The sequence below is a fragment of the Coturnix japonica genome, chromosome 4, assembly GCF_001577835.2.
Source record: "Coturnix japonica isolate 7356 chromosome 4, Coturnix japonica 2.1, whole genome shotgun sequence".
Classification (NCBI taxonomy): Eukaryota; Metazoa; Chordata; class Aves; order Galliformes; family Phasianidae; genus Coturnix; species Coturnix japonica.
In genome coordinates, this window is record NC_029519.1 from 20569336 (window position 1) to 20589804 (window position 20469).

Below are 20469 nucleotides of genomic sequence, written 5' to 3' on the forward strand. Positions count from 1 at the left end.
AGTTTGGGTTTATCTGTTATTATTTATCAGATCTTTATCAGATCAATTACATGAATAAACAGCAATCACATTGATACTTGCAGATAAAAAAAATCCAAGGATGCTGACACTAAAGAGCTAGAGACAAAAGCATTTGTACTTGGATCTGGTATGAAAAATGTTAAGATGATTTGCATTGACCTACATGTGATCTCCTGATTTTAACAGAATGAATTGCTGTTGCATTAAGAACAGCCTTCTGCTCATTAATTTGTGTCCCCACATCTGCTTTTGTCAAACATTCAGTAGCATAATGTAAAGGAACAGCTACTTCCATTGCACACTGCCTCACCACATTAAAGATGTGATCAGCATACTATAAGTGAGGGTTAGACTTCTGTATCAATGCTTATTAAGCTGTCAGGCTTTGAGCAACCTGTCACACAGCAACAAAATGCTATGGAATACTGGATGCAGCCTCTACTGCCATATCACCAACATCCACCTCTGATGCTGTGGGCCAATATAATAAAACAGGAGGTATGACTTTTGGATCAGCCTTCATGTGATACCTCTTACTTAATTAGTGTATTAACTGATGGTGTCGACCATTGTTGAAATTTGCAGCAAAATGAAAGCATGCAAAGCTGATGCAAATCATTTTGTGTCTCACTAATCACATACTCTCTTTAGTTCAACTTAAGGTGAAAAAATCTATTTAGATTTGTTGAATTTGCTAACAAATCTATATGGTAGCATAACCAGTGGTGTGGTTTTTTTTTTCCTTTCGGGAAAAACATCTTTAATAATTGCTTTTAGAAAACATCATCACTTTCCTGCTCTTAACAATGAAAGCAGCATGGTTTGCATCTGTCTAAGACCTGCCAGTGGCTTATGACATTTAGAACCAGCAAGCCATAGCTGGAGACCTGAACACAAAATACAGAAGATGAATAAACAGCTCAGCCTTCCTGTAGAGTCTGTTCCACACCACAGCAGTAAGGATGTGCTGACTGTTTCTTACGCGCTAACACAAGATCTATCATCTTTTGCTTAAGCCAGAGTATGACACAGTGAGTTCCACACCTCTATATTCCAAGATTGCCACATTTTCTAAGATTTGAGCTTTATTAGAAGAGACAAAGCTCAGGTAAGCCCAGGCCAGTTTCTTCAAGCAGAGCAAATTCATTTGAAAGTTGACCCAGCATTGGTGCCTTATTAGTTCTAGAATGTTTTAAATATATACTTCAGATTGCCATTCCACAAACCAATGACAGGTTTACCAATTCAGAGGTTTGTACTCTTATTTATTAGCATTTGTAGAGAGAAAAGTAAAGCTTAAATATTTTTTGAGATATACACTTGAACATGGAATTTTAAACTTATGCAATATTAACAATACTATTGCTGTCCTGAGCTTTAAGTTCTTCCCCTCCTCAACATAGTTAACATTCTTTTCCTCCACTGAAACAGAAATGATGAAAGGAGGGAAAAGTAAACTGCACATCTCTCTCCTCACTCATTACAGACATTTGTCTGCAGAAATACTTTTTCTCCTCCCAGCAAGCAAGTTCATGGGCAAAAGAGCACTCTTCACCAACACTTATTTTTGTGTGCTGTAACTAGCTCTCAGGCATCTCTCTGTTCATTTTTTAGTGTGGAGAATCATCCATAAACATTTGGCAAACAGTGAGTTCCATCCAACTTGTAAATATTTTCTGAGCCTACCAAGATTAATTAATGCAATTCTCATGCACTTTATGTAAATTCATGTCGGCTGATTTGTTGTGTAAATTCAGCTAATTCAAAGCCCATACCTTTCTCCTTTTGAACAAATGGGATGGTTAATGCTGTACTAGTAGGTATTACAAAGCCACTCCTAGTCCTGTCTATCCTCAGGGCATTAGAAAGATGGCAAACCAAGACCTTGTATTATACATTTATCTGTTACTTAGTGAGGCTTGTTACATATTTTTCTTGCATAGGTCAGAAGTGCAAGCATCAGGCGTATTAAATATTTATCTAACTAGGAAGGCAAAAGGCTCTGCCTGTTTCACTTTCCCTGTAACTTGAGTGTGTGACCCTCTACTGTCTAATTCTTAAAGTCAATTCAGAACACACACACACACACACAAAAAGAGAATTGTTTAATCAACCTCCTCATATTTAAAACTGAATCAGAGATTGAATAGACTAAGACATAAACAAAATGTGGACTAGATATATATAATTCATATCTATCTATATATAATTTATATATATATATATATATACATATATATATATATATATATTTACAGAATACAGAGGCTCAGTTGGGTAATATATTCTTATTTTGTGAACTGAGCTTGCACTGAGCTGTTTGATTTTGACTCATCTCCTTGTGTAAGCTTTTCTCAATACACGGAGATTAACTTAAGTAGAAGCAGTAGGCTAGTTAAGCCATCTCTAATGGTTACACTTAGTTGAGATCTCTCTGCAGGGGCATAACATAAGCTTTTAACACAGATGTGTTCATTACTGCATTAAAGTATCTGATGTAGCCGTGTATCTGAGGTATTGAGAACAGAATGTGACTGGTTACATAGCCACATTTCACATCCATCCACTGCATTATCAACAAGATAGAAGAAGATGAAAGACACTTACCATTATCATTGCCTTGTTTAATTTCCTCGGCGGTTCTATCAATTAAGACATACAATGACCAGACAACACAGGTAATTGCAATTACATGGAATGTGACTGAACAAACTATTTTCCTCCTCTCACTTGTTGTCATCTGTAGTTTTTCCCACTACAATTAAAAATAAAAATAAAAATGATAGAAAGAAAGAAAATTAGACTAGTGAAATATGACAAGAATCTAATTAGGCCATGCTGCCTTTATAGACTTTACAAATCCTTTCATTTCAGTAAAATACCTAACAGTGATGTGTGCACTGTCACCATGAAATTCATAATGATCTCATTTTCATAGGTTCACGGGAATGAAAAATGAGGAAGAAGAGTTCTGTTTTTGATCTGTTTGTGAATGACATCTCAAGTCATTTTGTTGCACTACAGCCACATGTTGTTTATAGACAAGTCAAAAGCTGAACATTTATTTTAACTTTATCTGATTCACAGCTGAAAAAAAACCACAAACATTAGCTTGTAATATTCAAACTATTCTCAGATATTCTCAGTTGCTTACAATTAGAGGAACACAGTGGTGAAGCAGCATTCCCATAAAATAAGAACTGAAGAAATGCAGCTCCACTGAGGATTAAATTCAACACACTTGAAAAGATGATCATGTGGAAATGATCTCAGTAACCTAAATAACCTAAGTATACATTTGCATATTACAGCACTAAGTCAAGGTACATGCTTGTGAATTATGGCACTAAATTCTATCTTAAGTTATGGCCATCTTAAGGTGAAACAAGCAATTCTCTGAATTTGAACAATGTAACTTCTGACTTTTCTGACTTTTTTTTTAAATCTTGCTTGTGAATGCATTTGCTATATCAGCACTTTTATAAAACAAAACCTTCCCTGCTAAAATACCTGCCTTTGAAAACAGACAGAAGAATATGACATTTATGAGCGCAATGCCTAGATTTTGATGGATGATCTTGCAGCCCTTAGCTGGAACACAGCAAATGCAAAGTGTGGTACAACAGTGCCACCCATCTCCCAGTCATGCAAATGCTCACCTGGGCTGCAGCTGGGATTCCCACACAAGTTTTGTTTTGGGGAAGCAACAAACTTCCCAAATTGCTTACACCCACTGTTGGAAACGGCATCCTAAGCTAAGTAGATCTTTAAGCTAAACCAAATTGTCTAATTGGCTGCTCTCAGAGTCTGAACACTCTAGTCAAATTTCCACCTGTTATGGCTTTAGTGAAAACTGATATATAAGTCTAGAACAATTGGAGGCATTTAAAAAGCTAATTAAAAACAGAATTTTAGGTCATGTGGTTTGTGTTAGTAGTATTCAGTGGTTAGAAATGTTATCGTTACAGTCGTATCTTAACAGTGACCAGGTTACACAGCGTTTGACCTGCAGACTTTGATCATTTTTGCAATGAAAAATTCAGTTTGAGCCTTGCAAGAGGATTTCTTGCCATAGAAATAGTTGTCTTTGTCCTTAAGAAAGAAAGGACAACACTACTTCAACACTTCATGTAGCTTTGGATGCTTTGTGGAAGATCGGTGAAGAAGAGATGAAGTTCAAAGAAAAATGAACTGGTAATTAAACTGACTCGGTCATCTCTTATACTACAGTTTTGTTCTACTGGAGGGAAAATTCTATGCTGAATTTTTTATTACCATGCATATCAGCAGCTCATTATAGCCTTTCTGTACTCTGTAATACAGTCAAAAGCCTTTGGGAGTTCATCTGAATGCAAAGTCAAATAAGTCTTTTCCATACAGAATTTGAAAGTTTAAAAAGAAGAATGTTGATCTCATTAATATAAATGTAAACATTTTGTAGGTGGAAAAATTGACAGCAGGCAGAATAGATTTAGAAAAAAAAAAAAGGGGGGGGGGGGGGGAGTTAGTCAAGCTGCTGCTGAGATTTACAGAAAGGGGAGAGCAAGACAGCAGAAATGGGCTAAAGCAGGTCTTCTTTGCTAACATCCCATGATCACAGAATCAATAAGATAATCTAGTCTAACCATCAACCCATGCCTATGACCCCTCTAGACCATGTTACTCAGTGCCACAACTTCCCTTTTCTTGAAGGCTTCCAGTGACAGCTCCCTGTGCAGCCCATTCCAGTGCCTCACCACTCATTCGGAGAATAAATGTTTCCTAATATCTAACCTGAAACTCCCCTGGCACAACTTGAGGCCATCACCTCTTGTCTGATTGCTGTTACACGGGAAAGAGGACACCCCCCACCTCACTACATCCTCCTTTCAGGGAGTTGTAGACAGTGATAAGGTCTTCCCTGAGCCTGCTCTACATAAAACAATCCAAGTACCCTCAGCCACTCCTCATGAGACCCTCCATAGCTCTACTGTCCTTCCCTGACCATGCCCCAAGGCCTCAATGTCTCTCTTGTAGTGAGAAACACAAAACTGAACGCAATACCCGAGATATGGCCACACAGCAGGTCAAGATCTTGCTTCTCCTCTGGCCTCTTCTCCCACAAGAAAGTATATCTGTGTGCCTCTTATAACCATGTTACCACACCAGAAATAAGGAGGCTGAGAACAGAATGGTAGAGGCCACTGGGTGGTTACAGAGCTGGAACATCACAGAGCACCTCCTACTCTCAACTGCAGTAGAAAAGAAGGGCACAGGGAGGATCTTGCTCACTGGAATGGATGCAAGGGGGATGTGAGTACTTGGGAGCAGCTTGCAGCTGCTCAGTGTCTCCCAAGGCAGTGCTGCTGGTCCGCCTGGCTCCAGCTGTAGTCCCAGTTGTCCTCTACTCCAGTCACTGCAGTCTGAGCTCAGACAGGCAAGTCAAATTATAACATATGTACAGTAGTCCTGGTGATCCCTGTGGTAGATGAGGTTATTTTGTTGTCTTAAACACATACTGTAGCTTGGATGAACAGAGAATGTTGTGACTGTTGTCATTCTCTGCTAGATGAGTGATCTGCTAGCAATTTAAATGAGCAATTTTCTATTTTAGGATTTTTGCAGTAGGCTTAAATCTAACATTTAAATGTTAATGTTAGCACAGACTTGTTTGGATAAAAGCAAAAACAGAGGAAGTAAAAACTGCTTGAAAGCCCATAGCAAAGGCTTTGAAGCAACAATATACTGGACAGTAAAAGCATCACAACCTTTTACTTGTGATTTGTTGTCCATGGCTCCATATACGCTAAGTCTGGATGGGTGCATTTGGCAGCAGCTGCCACATCACGCAGCATAGGTATGCCTCCTTGACTCCCATTAAACTAAAGCTCTGTGGTACTTCCCAGCTTCCTCAATTCCCACAGCTACACGAAGTTGCATCACATTTTAACTAATAACTAAAATAAGAGCGTCAATGCAATTTCCTTGGAAGCACATATCCCAAGGAAGCTTGCAATGTGCTCTGCAAACCACTGGAGGGCGGTGGAAGACTGAAGCAAACCAAGTGTCAAGGGAAACAAACGGGATTGCTCTGGCTGTCAGAAAACCAAACCATTCCCTGCTGTGCTCTTCCCAGCCCAATCGGCACTTACAGCTACTTCTAAAACATGACATGCAACTGAGCCTGAGTTCTGTGCTTCACTGTCAAGAAGTCTGTAATAAGCTCATGCCCTGCTGTAGATTTCTACGTTGTGTTCTGCTCCTTACCAACCACCTTACTCAGAAATTTAAAGGAAACAGTTGCTGGCTTCATAACTCACTCTTGCAATTTAAAACTATAGTTATGAGTCCTCTGGGAGAGAGAGAGAGAGAGAGAAAAGATGTGAACAGCCTCATACTCAAGAAACATCTAAATCATGTGCTGTCAACCACTTCCCCTTCCTGTTACACAGCCTGAGAAAATCCCTGATGTTTGTTTTGAAGGATGCAATTTGCCACCCCACGTGACATTGATAAAACCTCACTTAACCAATATGCAACAAATAAATTGGGATATTTTTTAATATCCTCTGAAAAATGATTGCCCAAGGGTCCAAAGATGCTGCTTCATATCCCAGAAATACCAGTACAGCCTTTCTTCTTAAAGACAGAAGCAGATCCCACAGTTTTAGTTCTCTCCTGCATACCGAGCCTTCCACAAAGCAGTGTCAGGGTGCCCCAGTGCAGAAGCAACAGCATTGCACCATTTACACAATGCTGTTCCTGTTCCACAGAATCACTCTCTGCAAGCTTTGCTGCCTGTATTTCTTTTCCCACTGTCACACTGTAGACCTAACAATTTTGTGTCTTCGTGTTAGCTCCTGCTAGGGGTGTCTGTCTCTATTTAGCAAAAAAATCACAATGGATGTTATGCAAACAGATTTCCTTCTGTTCCCACAGCTGAAGTCATGAAGCATTTTCTAAAGAAAGACTCTAAACCAACCTCAATCTTGAAATAATTATGCAAAACATAGGCTAATTTGTTAGGGGCCGTCATAGAAACTGCATTTTGCACACAGGTTAGGGTTACTCAGAAAAGCACCTTTCTTGTCTCAAAACAGGCCTGAAGGATCCAGGCTGTGCTTTTAACAAGCTCCCACAGTTTGGAGCAGCGTACAGATTGGTGAGCTGAGCAGGGAAGATATGTCAGCAGTGTGAACATGCAGCTTAGAGTTACTTACTGTCTGTGAGGTGGGGAGGGTTCTTTGGTGGCTTGTTGCAGTGCTAATTGGCTCAGCCTCACTGCTATCAAATGACAGCTGGAGGAAAGACGCTCGATGGTAGTTTGCAGGAATGGGATTTGTGTAGTGGGTGAAAGAGGAAGAAATAACAGTAATGAAAGACTACACGGTTCCCTACATCAGAGGAACAAAACAGCCTCATGTAGATCTGAAGTATTGATCCGTGATGATACTTTAAGCCTTGTAATTTAAGGAAAAGCATTTTGGAGCACACTGTGCTATTTAAAAAATATGTGGTTATAGTCTGTACCTGAGGGACTGCATTGTAGAGAAGGAAAAAGTGCCTCCCCTGCATCCTGTTCCAAATGAAGTACCTGCCATGTAAACAGCATGTACCAAGTCTCCTGGCTAAAACTGAAAGGAATGGGCCAGGGAACCTCCTTGTTCTGTTCCCCAAACACTTCCAGAGAGCATTCAGAGAGGAAGAGCTCAGTGGGTTCATTAAGACACAGAAAAGACGTTTGTGATCACCTTTTGTCAAAAGATGCATCCCAGAGAAGAAAATCTTGTAAGGACCAGAGTAAGAGCCCCACCATTAAGCACAACAATAAAATAAATCCAAATTTTAGAAACCCCCATGTCATCTGGTGTATTGTCTGGCCATATCCATGCACAGCCCTACCTTGACCTAGTTAGCTCGTTAGATTAACTGCTACAAATCCTTCTCTGGCAAACGTGACTCAAGTTTACATAAAATCTATTTCTGTCCCCCATGTGACACTAAACAAACCCAGCTGGAATGCAAATTAATGCCTGTGTTGAGTTTTAAACAACTGTTAAAAAAGTTTAAACCTTAGGTGCATCTCTAAAGACAAACACCTTAATTCCCTTTTATGAGCAATATGTATGCCTACACTATTGAAAGTACTACTTAATGAAAAATCTCACTTGGATACCTACTTAGAGATTATCACCCACATAGAACTGGTAACTCAGCTTTATCAAAATGAAGATGGTCCTCTATTTCAGTGCAACAACTAATAGGGCTGGACTTGAGTGATATAATCAGTGAGCACACTTCACAAACTTATGGGATCTTTAACTATGCATGCTGTCAATTAGCAGACCCCTAAAAAGTGCAAAGTAGGAATATTAAGCAATTTGAGAAGATTATATCTGAAATGAAGTAGCTGTTTTTGCAATCTGGAAGTACCATTGAGAATACTTGTCATTTACCAACCAGAAGAACTTCAGTACCTGCATCCTAATCATTCCAACACAAACTAAACGAAGAAATATCACATTTTGGCAATACAGGAGTTGCCACACCTTAACAGACCTTTGTCATACAATATTCTGTCTCTGACAGCAGCCAACAACAGATAATTCAGAGAAATGTGTAAGAAACCCCACAAGTAACTATACCATAAGCTCTCCATACTGCAAGATTCTTCCGAGCTCCTATACACAAGGAAGAAATTTACATTACTACATAGAATGTAAATGTATTCTCTGAAGTGTTTACTTTCCAGCGTTCTTCCGAATGCTGAAACAACATAACCTGCTTCAATAGAGGTCTATATGACCAGCCTCTGTTGCTATCATAAGCTTTTATTTTAAAATTGATTCTGTTCCTTCCACTGTCATTTCATTGCATAAGTATAAAATCACAGTCCAGGCTTCAAAAAAAAACATTAACTAACTTAGACCAAAATAAAGATCAACCTACCTACCATGCTAAAAAGCATTTCAATTAAAATTCTGATTATAATTTTGCTTCAAGGCCATTTAAAATGAGATTACAATTTCTGGCCAAAGCAGTTGAGGGTACTGCATTTTGTGGTATGTGCTCTATGGGTGACTGAAGAACAGCTGTGACATGTCCAGTGCTGGACTCAAGACAGAGCGTGATGCGACCAAAGCAGACCCAAGTCCTTCTTCCAGTAGAACAGCCATAGCAAACCACCTCTCAGCAGCTCATGTCAGGGTCTCTGCCTCTGAACACCAAATACCATGGGCTGTCTTCACATATATGAGTGCATTTGGGTCTTAAATAGCGCAAGAAAAAGCTAACAGAGCAAGAGAGAAATAGGAAAAGAAATTAGAAGTGCATGGCAACATGCCAGAGGTCAACATCCCATAACATGCTATTATATGCCTCTGCAGCTTCTTCAGTCTTTTCCAATTACTAGAAAATTCCAAGAAGAACGTATCTTCATTGTGTTCCCTTAGGCATACACTTTTAATTTATGACCTTAAGTTAGTTAATGAGATGTCTTTACCTGAATAGCTTTTTATTCAACATTCATTACACTGCTTAATTTCCTTGATACCTAATTGTCTAGCCTGCTGAGAAATATCTTGAAAAACAGAATCACAGAATGACCCAGGTTGGAAGGGACCTCAAGAATCATGAAGCTCCAGCCCCCCTGTCTGGCAGGGCCACCAAACCTCCACGTTTACTAGATCAAGTTGCCCAGGGCCCCATCCAACCTGGCCTTGAACGCCTCAGGCTGCAATGAGGTCACCCCACAGCGTTCTTTTCTCCACGTTGAACAAGCCCAGCCTGTCTTCATAGGGGAGGTACTCCAGCCCCCTGATCATCTTCATGGCCCTCCTCTGGACCCTTTCCAACAACTCTCTGTCTTTCTTGTACTGAGGGCTCCATACCTGGACAGAGTATTCCAGATGGAGCCTCACAAGAGCAGAGGAGGGAGGGACAATCACCTCCCTATTTCTGCTGAAACATGCATCTCAAAATTAGAGCTGATGAAATAAAATTGATGACAACTGAAAAGCGAAATCAACAAATAACGCTTTTTCTTTAGCTGTAGTTATAAATGGTGCACAGTGCCTTCTCCAGAAGTTACAACAGAATAGTCCACCTAGAAAATATTTTCACTTGTTTGCCTTCTCTTATTGCAAGCATGAAAATTCACGTTACTGCCTTGTACAACAGGCACTTGGCTTTTTTTGTTTGCAGATCATGTCCTCCATTCTTGTAATTTAATCACTCTTACCAGTATGTATAAATTCATTAGAGTTCTAATTTGTATCTCACAGAATAAAACCTTCATGTCATTTACCAGGAGAACTTATATGTGACTTGAGCTACAAAAACATGTACTAAACCTCTACAGTCTAAGTCCCTTCAGCATCACATGTCATAAGACGGAGAGAGATAAGTATAGTAGTAAGCAGGGGAGGGAAGGGCACAGAGATGAGTTTGCATATGAAGGAGTCTTTTAAGGAGTACAACTGAGCTGTACATCTCAGTTTCTGTCCTTCTCTCATTTAGATCAAATAAACTTTTCATAATTCTTCCTTTCCTCTCCTACCACCCACTAAGTAGTACAAGTGGTCCTGAACAATGAGGTGGCGTTTTTTCTTGTTGCTGTTTTAAGCATGTTATACCATTGTCATTTCCCAAAGTTTAGAGCAACTGACCTACGCTGCAAGTAATGAGCAACTTAACCTCTTTCTTTGACTTTGTCTGTACCATTACAAAAATATGCCTTCTATACCCCTGAGTACCAAAACCCAAGCACTGTTAAATTTATTTTTGTTTAAATACATCTAGACGTACCTCATTTTTTGCAACTTGGTATACACTATGTACGTATATGGCTGATATGCCACTTCCCAAGATTAAAAAAAAGGAGCTGACATGCTTCATAATCTCTAAATATGATTCAAATACTGCTGATTTCCAAAGGAATAACTACAGTTACTTTTTCTACTTTAGTTTTCCCACAAGATACACTCTTTTGATCCAATTAAATAAAAATGAAATACAGGAAATTTGCGCTGAGGAAAAGCTACAGTAATTAACATAAAACTACAGTCTAGTGCTCTGGCATGCTGAGCTGAGGGAACCTATTCAGTGTGAAAGAACTCCAACAAACACCCTACATTCCAATTTTGTCACATGCAACCTAGAACGGATGATTAAAGATATAAACTCCTGGAGGAGAAGGCTCTAATTTCAAGTAATTTTAATAAAATGCCACAGGAATAAAAATCAATTAACAGTACAAAATCATACGTTTGGGGAATAAACTATGCCAATTTTTCCAAATGATCACAATTTTGATCAAGTACCATACACAGAATTGCTACACTCAAGAGAATCCATGTTTTGTATGCGTTCCAGCAGTAAGCATCAGCTTATGAACTAAAACTCAGTTTGGATCATTCTCATATCATCAGTTCTCACATAAAATAAATTTGATGCAAATAACCACTGTAAAATTGTGTGGGTTACTTAAGTGAGAGACTAATAGACACATTAACCAGATCATGAATAGTAGCCTGCTCCCATTAGAGCATGAATAGCAATGACTGTTTAAGTCAATGCCTGGGTTCATTCTGTTATTTAAACTTCATATTACATGAAATGGACGTGAAATCTTCTGATGCAAGCTGCATTTCTAAAAGAGCTCAGACCAAAGCTATTTATTGCAACTCCAGAGAGCACTGAAGAATTTGTACCTCCCAGAGCTCATGTTCATGTCTGTGTGCAAAAGTGGATAACAACAGTAATACCTAGAGCGGGACAATCTCCTGAATTCTCTTTACATTTGTAAATGCTACTGAGCAGCAGAAGTAGCAAACTTGGACACTAGCAGTTAATTAGAAAAGGAAACAGTTTTCATTTCATTCTCTGGTGTAAGATTTTTTTGTTGGCCAACATCCCAACAAAGTGCCACAGAAAGATGGCTTTTTGCAAGCTCAAGGGCAGGCTATGATGGTTTCAAAGCATGAGGCTCAAGTCAGCATCTTCAGCCTTTGGGATCTGGAATAGCTGTGTAACTAAAAGCTGTGCTGAATGAAAGGGAAATAAATATAGTGATGCAAGCCTAAACAAATTCTACCATCACAAGCATGGTAAAGTATATTATTGTCCCTACAGCACAGTATACAAGACAACTCTAGGAACTACAGCATGTTATCTGTATACAGATAAATTAGCGGTAATGCTCCATTACACGCTCAAATATTACACATACAGTTGTCTGAACAAAGTAGTTCCTTACATCCTCAAGGCATCACAGTGTTACAGATTTATTTTAACCTTAAAGGCTTTAATATACACTTTTTCCCCAAGCACGTAGTTATTCACTACGGTGACGTGATAGCCAATAAGAAAGTAATAGCTTTGTGCCTTTGTGCATACTGGTGAAGTATCTGACCCTGCATATTACAAGAAATTATTTGAGGCTAGCAATGTTTTGAGATGGTTTATTCTGCAAAAGAAAACACTGAAGCAGGTTGCCTTGACGACACTGTGCAGTTACACAAGAAATCAAAAGGAAATGTAGGATCTTCTGCTATGTTAATCATTGCAAAGTATTCACCAAATTGAGTTAAAAGTGAACTAATCCCACGGCAAGTCAACATTACCTGACCTATGCAATATTAGCTATCACTTCTTATCATAAGCCTTATTAGAAAACTGATGACAAAGCCAGATGGTACAACTTCATTGCTGAGTGCAGTAAGAAGTAAACAACTTGCTCTACAGTAATGACTGCTCCAAGTTTCATTTGTTCCTAGGAGACCACAGGTCACGTCTGGCTCTGAGGGTCTGCGCTGGAGGCAGGAGTGGTTTCTAATGGTGACCAGACCTGATTTCACAACTATGTCCCTGCAGGCTACTTCCCTTCCAGCAGTCAGCAGCATATTCCTAACTAAAAAGTATAAATACAAACTCTCCAAGTTTTTAACTGAAAATAAATCAATTCCCTTAACATATTTTGCCCTCCCCGAATTTATCACACATGCCAGCAGATTTCTTCAAATAAAGATTTATCCACACAGCATCCAGTTCTGAATGAGTCCCTGCAGGCAGACATATTTCTTAAGATTTACTCTTTATACAGGATTGCACCAAGCACCTGGAAGGGAGCTCAATCTGCTAACATTAGCTAAGAGCTCTACAAACTAGATTTACAGTACTGTTGGTGACAATTGTTTTGTAAAAAAGGCACCCTGTACTCTCTTAACTCAGACAAAGGAAAGAGAAGCAGACGCGCCCCTGTACATAATATCTGGGTGAAAAACAGGACACTGGGACTTTCATCCACCTCAGCACTCAAAGCACAATTTTGATTTTCTTCTGCTGCTAATTAAAGGTAATCAACCTTTTATTAAGGAGCCCTCAGAATTACTGATTTCTCTGTTACATTTGAGCACTATCCTGCACCACACATTGCCTGTTGGCTCAAAACCTAATTGGTTACACAGCTCCTTCTCTGATCTGATGACCTTGGGGCAAACAGAATATCTCTAACCTCTTATGCTAAAACAAAGTATTTGCTTTTGATCCAATAGATAATCCATGCCATACCCATCAGCTGACATCATCCTTAATAAAAGGTAATTTAACCGGTTGACCACTAATCCAGGTGCTGATATGACTGACCCGGTTGACTTCTCTCCAGGACTTACATACCCAGTTCTGGGGAGCAGTGAACCACATATCTGCAACTGAGACTTCAACTCTTGAATGCTGTGTGGCAGTCAGAGCTGGCATGGAATCTTGATCACTCTTATTTCAAGCTGTTGATTTTTAAATGGTACCAAGGAGAGAGAGAGAGCATTCCTTCCTTCTCTTCTAAGGACAGCAGGTGGGGACACGAGAAATTCCACACAGTTCAGGGGGCAAGACCCACAGAAATGCATCTTTTATGCATCTTTTATCATATTTAGAAGTGCTATTTATCAGTACACAATAAAATAAAATAAAAATACAGAATGCAAGGGGAGAAAATACTTAGAAGATACACAGAATCATAGAATGGCCTAGAATGGTTGAAAAGGAACTCAAAGACCACACAGTTTCAACCCCCTGCCTCAGGCCCTAGACCAGGATGCCCAGAGCCACATCCAGCCTGGAATATATACATTCAAAATAAGTTTCTTGCATTATCAGTAGATTTAGAGTGGCTTTTCTTTTGTTTAATTTAACAGAAACTTATCTTTGAATTCTCAAAGAACACCCCCAATCCTGTTTTTAAAGGAGGTAAATTTAGATGCCTTTCCAAATCAGAAATACAACGTACATTAACTGGTATGTTATGCTTTCCTAAACAAAAATAATGACTTATCCTTTCTTAATGATCAACAGTTACTACATGGCAGCAATGCCATATTACTTATGCTAGATATATGTAAGGCACTACCTGCAAACCACTTCAAAGGGAAAACAAAATCAGGAGAGAAAACAGACCTATCTGACACCCCACAATAATCTGCTGGGATAAGCCATCAAAGGGAAAGATCAGATACCAGACTGCCAAATTTAAATATAAAAAATATTCTGAAGAAGTTTAACAAGACATGGTGGAAAAATCTCCATATGAATGTATTTCTGCATTTTAAGTGCTTTAATCCATTTCTTACTCAAATATTTTGAAGCAGTTCCTGTTTCTTCTTTGCTTTGAATAGCAAATGCAAGAGATAGAAAAGGCAGGTGCTACTTTATCAGGATCTCATCCTTTTTAATGAAAAAGTGATTTGCTCAGGATGAAGCTATTACCTGAGGAAGTTCAATAAGAAACTGACACAAGCTTATTGTCACTTTGTAATTCCCCGCTTGATAAATAAGGTTATTATAGACAAGAATTTCTGCACTATGCATTGCAAATCCAAAAAATACAGCAACCATATTATTTATACAGCCATAGATAGTCACAATTGAGACCAGGAGAAATAAAAACAGACACACTAAGCAGTGCTTAATATTTAATCTCTAAATTGATATTCAGATAAGTAATTAGACCTCCCAAAATTTATGAAACACATGCACTGCATGTTGATCATTACTTAAAAAGATTATAACAATGCAAAAATTCAGTAAAATGATTAACCTAAGTTGTATTTGACATCTGATGCTTTCAGTGACTCTGTAATTAGATTACTAGTCCATATAGGGACAAGGGTTTTGATTTTAATGGAGATATATTGAATTATATTAACCTAATACACTGCACATTGTCACCTTTGGGTGCTAACAGCCATATGGCTTGATATTCAAAAAGGATTTTATTATAAAGCTCGAGACTTTGATTTTTAAAAAAAGTTACAAAATGTTGAGGATGCATGAATAAAGATGGTAATTCACCAGTTGAGTTGAAATGGTTTTGTGTTACAGTTAATTCCTGCCTTTGTAATACTGCCAAAATGTGTAGGTATCTGTTATTTAGTTCTGTAAGTTCTTCTTTAAGCAGACCGGTATCTGGAGCACTACAGAAGTATTACAATGAAGCTCAAGAAGGGAAGGTTTAGACTGGATGGCAGGGAGAAGTTCTTCACAGAGAGAGTAGTGAGGTGCTGGAAGAGGCTGCCCTAAGAGGCTGTTGATGCCCCAACCCTGGACATGTTCAAGGCCAGGTTGGAAGGGAACCAAGGCAGCTTGGCTAGCATCAGATATGTAGGTTGGTGGCCCTGCCTGTGGCAGGGTGGTTGGAAATTGATGACTCTTTGGGTCCATTCCAATCCAAGACATTCTATGATCCTGTGATTAATTTATCAGAATGAAGCAACGTACAATCAAGAACTTAACTCCACAGTTTCACACTGTAAGTAAGGTAGGAATTAAAAAATCAAAATTGGTTAGGAAACATGACCCTTTATAAAATGCCACCTCAAACCCAAAACCCAGGTCTGTTGGCCATGGAAAAATACCTCTGGAGCTGGCCAGAAAGTTTCAATTTAGGGAAAATTTATTTCTTATTCTTTTTTTTTTTTTTTTTTTTTTTTTTTTTTTTTTTTTTTTTTTTTTTTCCCCCGCTAATTAAAATGATTTACATGGGGAATTAAATAATCAGTCTCCTCTCAGAGCTATACCTGTGGTCTTTTGTCAGAGAAACACTGAAATGAAATGTCTTTTCAGAATGTCTCAAAGTACAAAGTCAAGTCTTGGCAAAACCTACGGCTCTCAGGAAAGCCTGGAAGTCCAGAGTTGCCTTAGTGACCTCCAGATCCTCCAACAAAGTTTGTGGAGAGCTTCAGCTTTATGAGCTGCCAGTCCCACAGCTCTGTGGTCTCTGGCAGTCTTTAGGCACTACTGGGAATGCCCCACAGATGGCATTTTGGACTCCCAGGCTCCAAAAAAGCTTGCATGATGAATGAGCAAGAAACTTCTTGTTTCAACAGAATTTTCCTCTTTTTGCAAAATATATACACAAATTTAACAAAACAGAGTTTTTAATGACTTTTAAAAAAGATGTTCTGTTGGAAAGTTACTAGGCAGCTGTGCTCTCATGGTAATTCTTACTAAAATTCTCTTCCCCCTTAACCTGTTTTTGCTATATCTGTTAAAATTGCATGCTTTATCGAACAGCTTCTCATAAACTGGATAGCATTTCATAAATCTGTGAAAGATGGTGATGATAGTGCATACACTTACTAAGGATCATACATTTAGTTTAACACATGAAAACTGTCATGCTTGGAAAGCGATAAATGTAAATAACATAATCAATTTTAACTTTAAACAGTGAAAAAGTTTCCAAATTCTAGTTATGAGGCAGACTCTGCAATTAGATGCTGGTTCCATACCGTATTGAAAAATATTTTTTTTAGCAATGTGTTTGAAGGAAGTATTTTGCCATCTTTTTACTGTCAAGTGAGATAAACTACAGCACTGTCTTGAGCCAAAACAAAAATATTCTCTCTGAAAGAAGAGGTTCATATTTGCTACTCTGGAAATCAAAACATTACCTGAGAACCAGTGCTAAAAAGATGTGGTTGAAAAGCTTAATGATGTGCTAATCATTCAATTAAGAAAATATAGACTTGTGGGAATGGCAATGACATTTTAAATCAGCCAGTACTACACTAATTTAGTCATATGTGAAAAAAAGATAAAAAAGTGGGTGGGCTGCAATGATAACACACAGTTAAAAGTTACTACTTCTGGTATCAACAGCACTTGTGATATCAATAGTTATGCACATTTCTCTCTCCTTTTCATGTAGGATGCTATACGTCTTATTTCCCAATTTTTAGGACACTAATTACCTAACATAATGCTTAAAACACTGCTTACTGCAAAAAAGATATGCTACAGGCAGGGGATTTTATACTACTATCTCCTTCCTGACACATTATCTAAAATTTATCTGTTATTACTAAAAACTGAGTCAATGTAATTAAGTTTTGAGCCATCATCTTTTGATTTACATAAGTTTCGATTGCCATTCTACCCGGCAAGGTTTTGCTTGTCAAATCAGCTCCAGCACTCTCTCCAACAGTTATCATCAGGAACTTAATGGACAATATCTCTGGATGAAAAATGAGCAAGGCATTCTATTAGCTTTACTTTCTCTTGAGTATTACCAATGCAAGGCTGACATGACAAAATGTCTTCTGCCTTCAAAACACCACCACATATGCATATACTAGCTATAAGCAAATAGAATCTATATGTTTTTCAAGGCATCTCACTCTGAATTTTAAGTCAAAAGCTGCCATGTACTAGATTGACTCATACTTCAAATATGTGGCAAAATCCAAAATGGATGAAAGTATTTTTATAGAAAACGTACAGGAGAAATTTACGCCAAAGAGAACAAAAGCTGCATATGCTTAACGAACCCTTCACTTTCCCCATATTGACAACCCGTGTACCGTTAAGTTGATTTATCCTGGAAAGTAGATGAGTACAGATAACACAGACTTGACTTTCAAGATGCAAGATTTCCCTGTAGTTTAGGTGCCATTAATTAAACAACATACGAGTGATTAATTTGCCCACAGCTTTAACAGTTAAAACAGATGCAGGTAAAGTGACTGTGTTATTTCATAACTGCCATCTCCACATTAGTATAAGCCTAATTCTCAAGCAGAAGTTATGCCCTCAATGGAAGAACTAATGGCCAAAGAGAGCTGTGTAATTCAGGAGTAAAATGTGATAAGTAAGATTTCTTTCTGGCTTAAAAATAGGCAAATCAAACTGTAGCAAAATGCAGAATACAAATATTCTAAATGCGAAAAACTATTATTTGCACATTTATAATGTATGCATGTGGAAAGAGTGCCTTTATTCAATCTAAAATAATTCACTTATATGCCAACGACAACAACAACAAGAAAAAATCTCTAGGACTGATTTAATAACAGCAAATACAAAGACATTTTAGACATTTCTGCAAATGTACTGGCACTTTGTGCAGCCATTCCAGCCAGCAGCTGACACTACAGTGTAATTAATTTCAAAAGCACCATACCTTCCGAAGAGGTTTGAGCTTGGTCTCCATTATAAAGTCGTACTTGCAGAGTTCACAGCAGCGTGTGTCTGAGCTCTTAATCCACTGGTGCAGGCAGGCCTGATGTACAAAGCGCAAGGTCCCTGTGCAGCGACACGGTGTGATGAGGGGACTTTCATCATCTCCCTCACAGTGACAGATCCTGACAAGGCAGACAGCAAGAACTAGTGAGGAAACCTTCAAATCAGCACTGAAAAGGCACTGGTTTACTCTCATTTTAAGACTTGACATTTATAAGACACAAGGTATATGACCCTTCAGATTAAGGCCCGTGAACATACTCCTTGTTCCCTTCTGTCACTTAGTAAATTCTCTTCATTTAGCTATTTCCCTTTGAATTTGCTATGTGAGCTGAAGGTGAATCAAAAGGAATAGACTGTCCTCCAGTTCTGCATGGCAAAACCTTTAAGACAAATATCTGTGCTCTTTCTTAACGTTAGAGTTGAATAGCACTTGGTCTGTAATTAATGAAAGAAAACACCCCAAATCAGCATAATCTAATGCCAAACTGAAAATATCCAGTATGAAAAGTACAGTAAATTCGTGGGATACATATTGATAGTTACACTTGGTCTGTAATTAATGAAAGAAAACACCCCAAATCAGCATAATCTAATGCCAAACTGAAAATATCCAGTATGAAAAGTACAGTAAATTCGTGGGATACATATTGATAGTTACACAATTAAAAGGATTAGAGAACAGTTCTGAGCACACTCTGGAGTAGTGCCTATAGCATGCGTACACACATCCACATACTTCCTAGGAGGCAGGTGTTAGAAAGTCATAACCCTTTTCAGTCTACTTTTCAGAAGTAGATATCTGCATTATCTGGGAAAACAAAAAACTAATACAGCTGCAAGCAGACCCTAAGGCAGATGGTGGTCTCAGAAGTGTCATGACCTTGTAATGGGATACAGAGCTTTTCACACTGCAGTTTCACATACAATAAGTGTCATAACATTACAATCTGATTTTTTTTTTTTTTCCTGTGACATATGTCCAAACATCTGGTTAATATTCCTCTATTCCAGACAGACCCCTGATCACAGCAGAACACAACATCAACTTTATTTGTAAGCATCCCTATGAGGACAGAGCAAGCTCTGCAGTAAGCATGAGGCCTAATCAAACACCTGAAGGGAAGGAGGGTCTACCTCAGGGAAGAGCAAGTCCCTCCCATCTACATTTCAGATAAAAAACAACAAAACACTCAAGGCTTAATGAATGTCTGAAAAGTCAGACTGCCACGGAAGGGGGGGGGGGGGGGGAGTCTGAAAACTGTTACTTCAAAATAGGGAAGTAATAGCAACAGCACAGACACTTGCATCACGCAAACAAAACTTTCAGCCTAGCCCTTCAGAAAGGCAGGCTCACATACATGCATGCAAAAGTCTGAGCAATGCTGGTCTGAGGAGCAGCTGCGGAAGGATGGCTACATTGCTCCTGGGGTACAAAAAGAGCTCAGGAGGGCCCTGCAGAGAGAATCAGCCTTCCTAGAGCTGGGCACAGGAGGGAGGGTGATTGTTTCACCCATAGCAGTGGGCCCACAGCAGGCACCCCAGCAAAGATCCCACAAGTATGAGGAAGAGGACTCAAGGTGTAACGGAAAACTTTATGGATCAAGAATAGCAGCTTCACTATTCTTTCATGGCATAGCCTAAAGCCAGGAGAAAACAAATTCACACTCATGAGAAAGCAGAACAACGCTGCTTTGCTAGATCTGTAGCAGGAGAGAAAAACACTAGGAAAAAAAATGAAGCTCTGCAAACATAGTACATAAAAGCAGGATTTTCAGTGTCTGACTTGGTGCCCATAAGCATCTTCTACCCATGGGAGCAGGAGAGGAAAAGATCTGCCACTTCTGCCTTGGACACATTCTAGTTTAGAGACACACTTTACAAGAACTCCATTTGCAATCTTGTCTTTGTCTCAGGCAGCTAAATGCAGAGTGGCTTAGTTCTTACACAGAAACG

At 38.8% G+C, this 20469-nt stretch overlaps 1 protein-coding gene across 7 annotated transcripts in view; it reads right to left on the minus strand.

Annotated features, from left to right (window-relative positions):
* The window catches only part of MARCHF1 (membrane associated ring-CH-type finger 1), a 195752-nt gene that overhangs the window by 5174 nt on the left and 170109 nt on the right, over window positions 1-20469 (minus strand). For all 7 annotated transcript variants that reach the window (XM_015860933.2, XM_015860932.2, XM_032443960.1 and 4 more), the window contains 2 exons: window positions 18455-18635; window positions 2629-2776 (listed from right to left, as the gene is read on the minus strand). In XM_015860933.2, the coding sequence (XP_015716419.1) occupies window positions 2629-2776; window positions 18455-18635 (329 nt within the window). The remainder of the gene's footprint in view (window positions 1-2628; window positions 2777-18454; window positions 18636-20469) is intronic.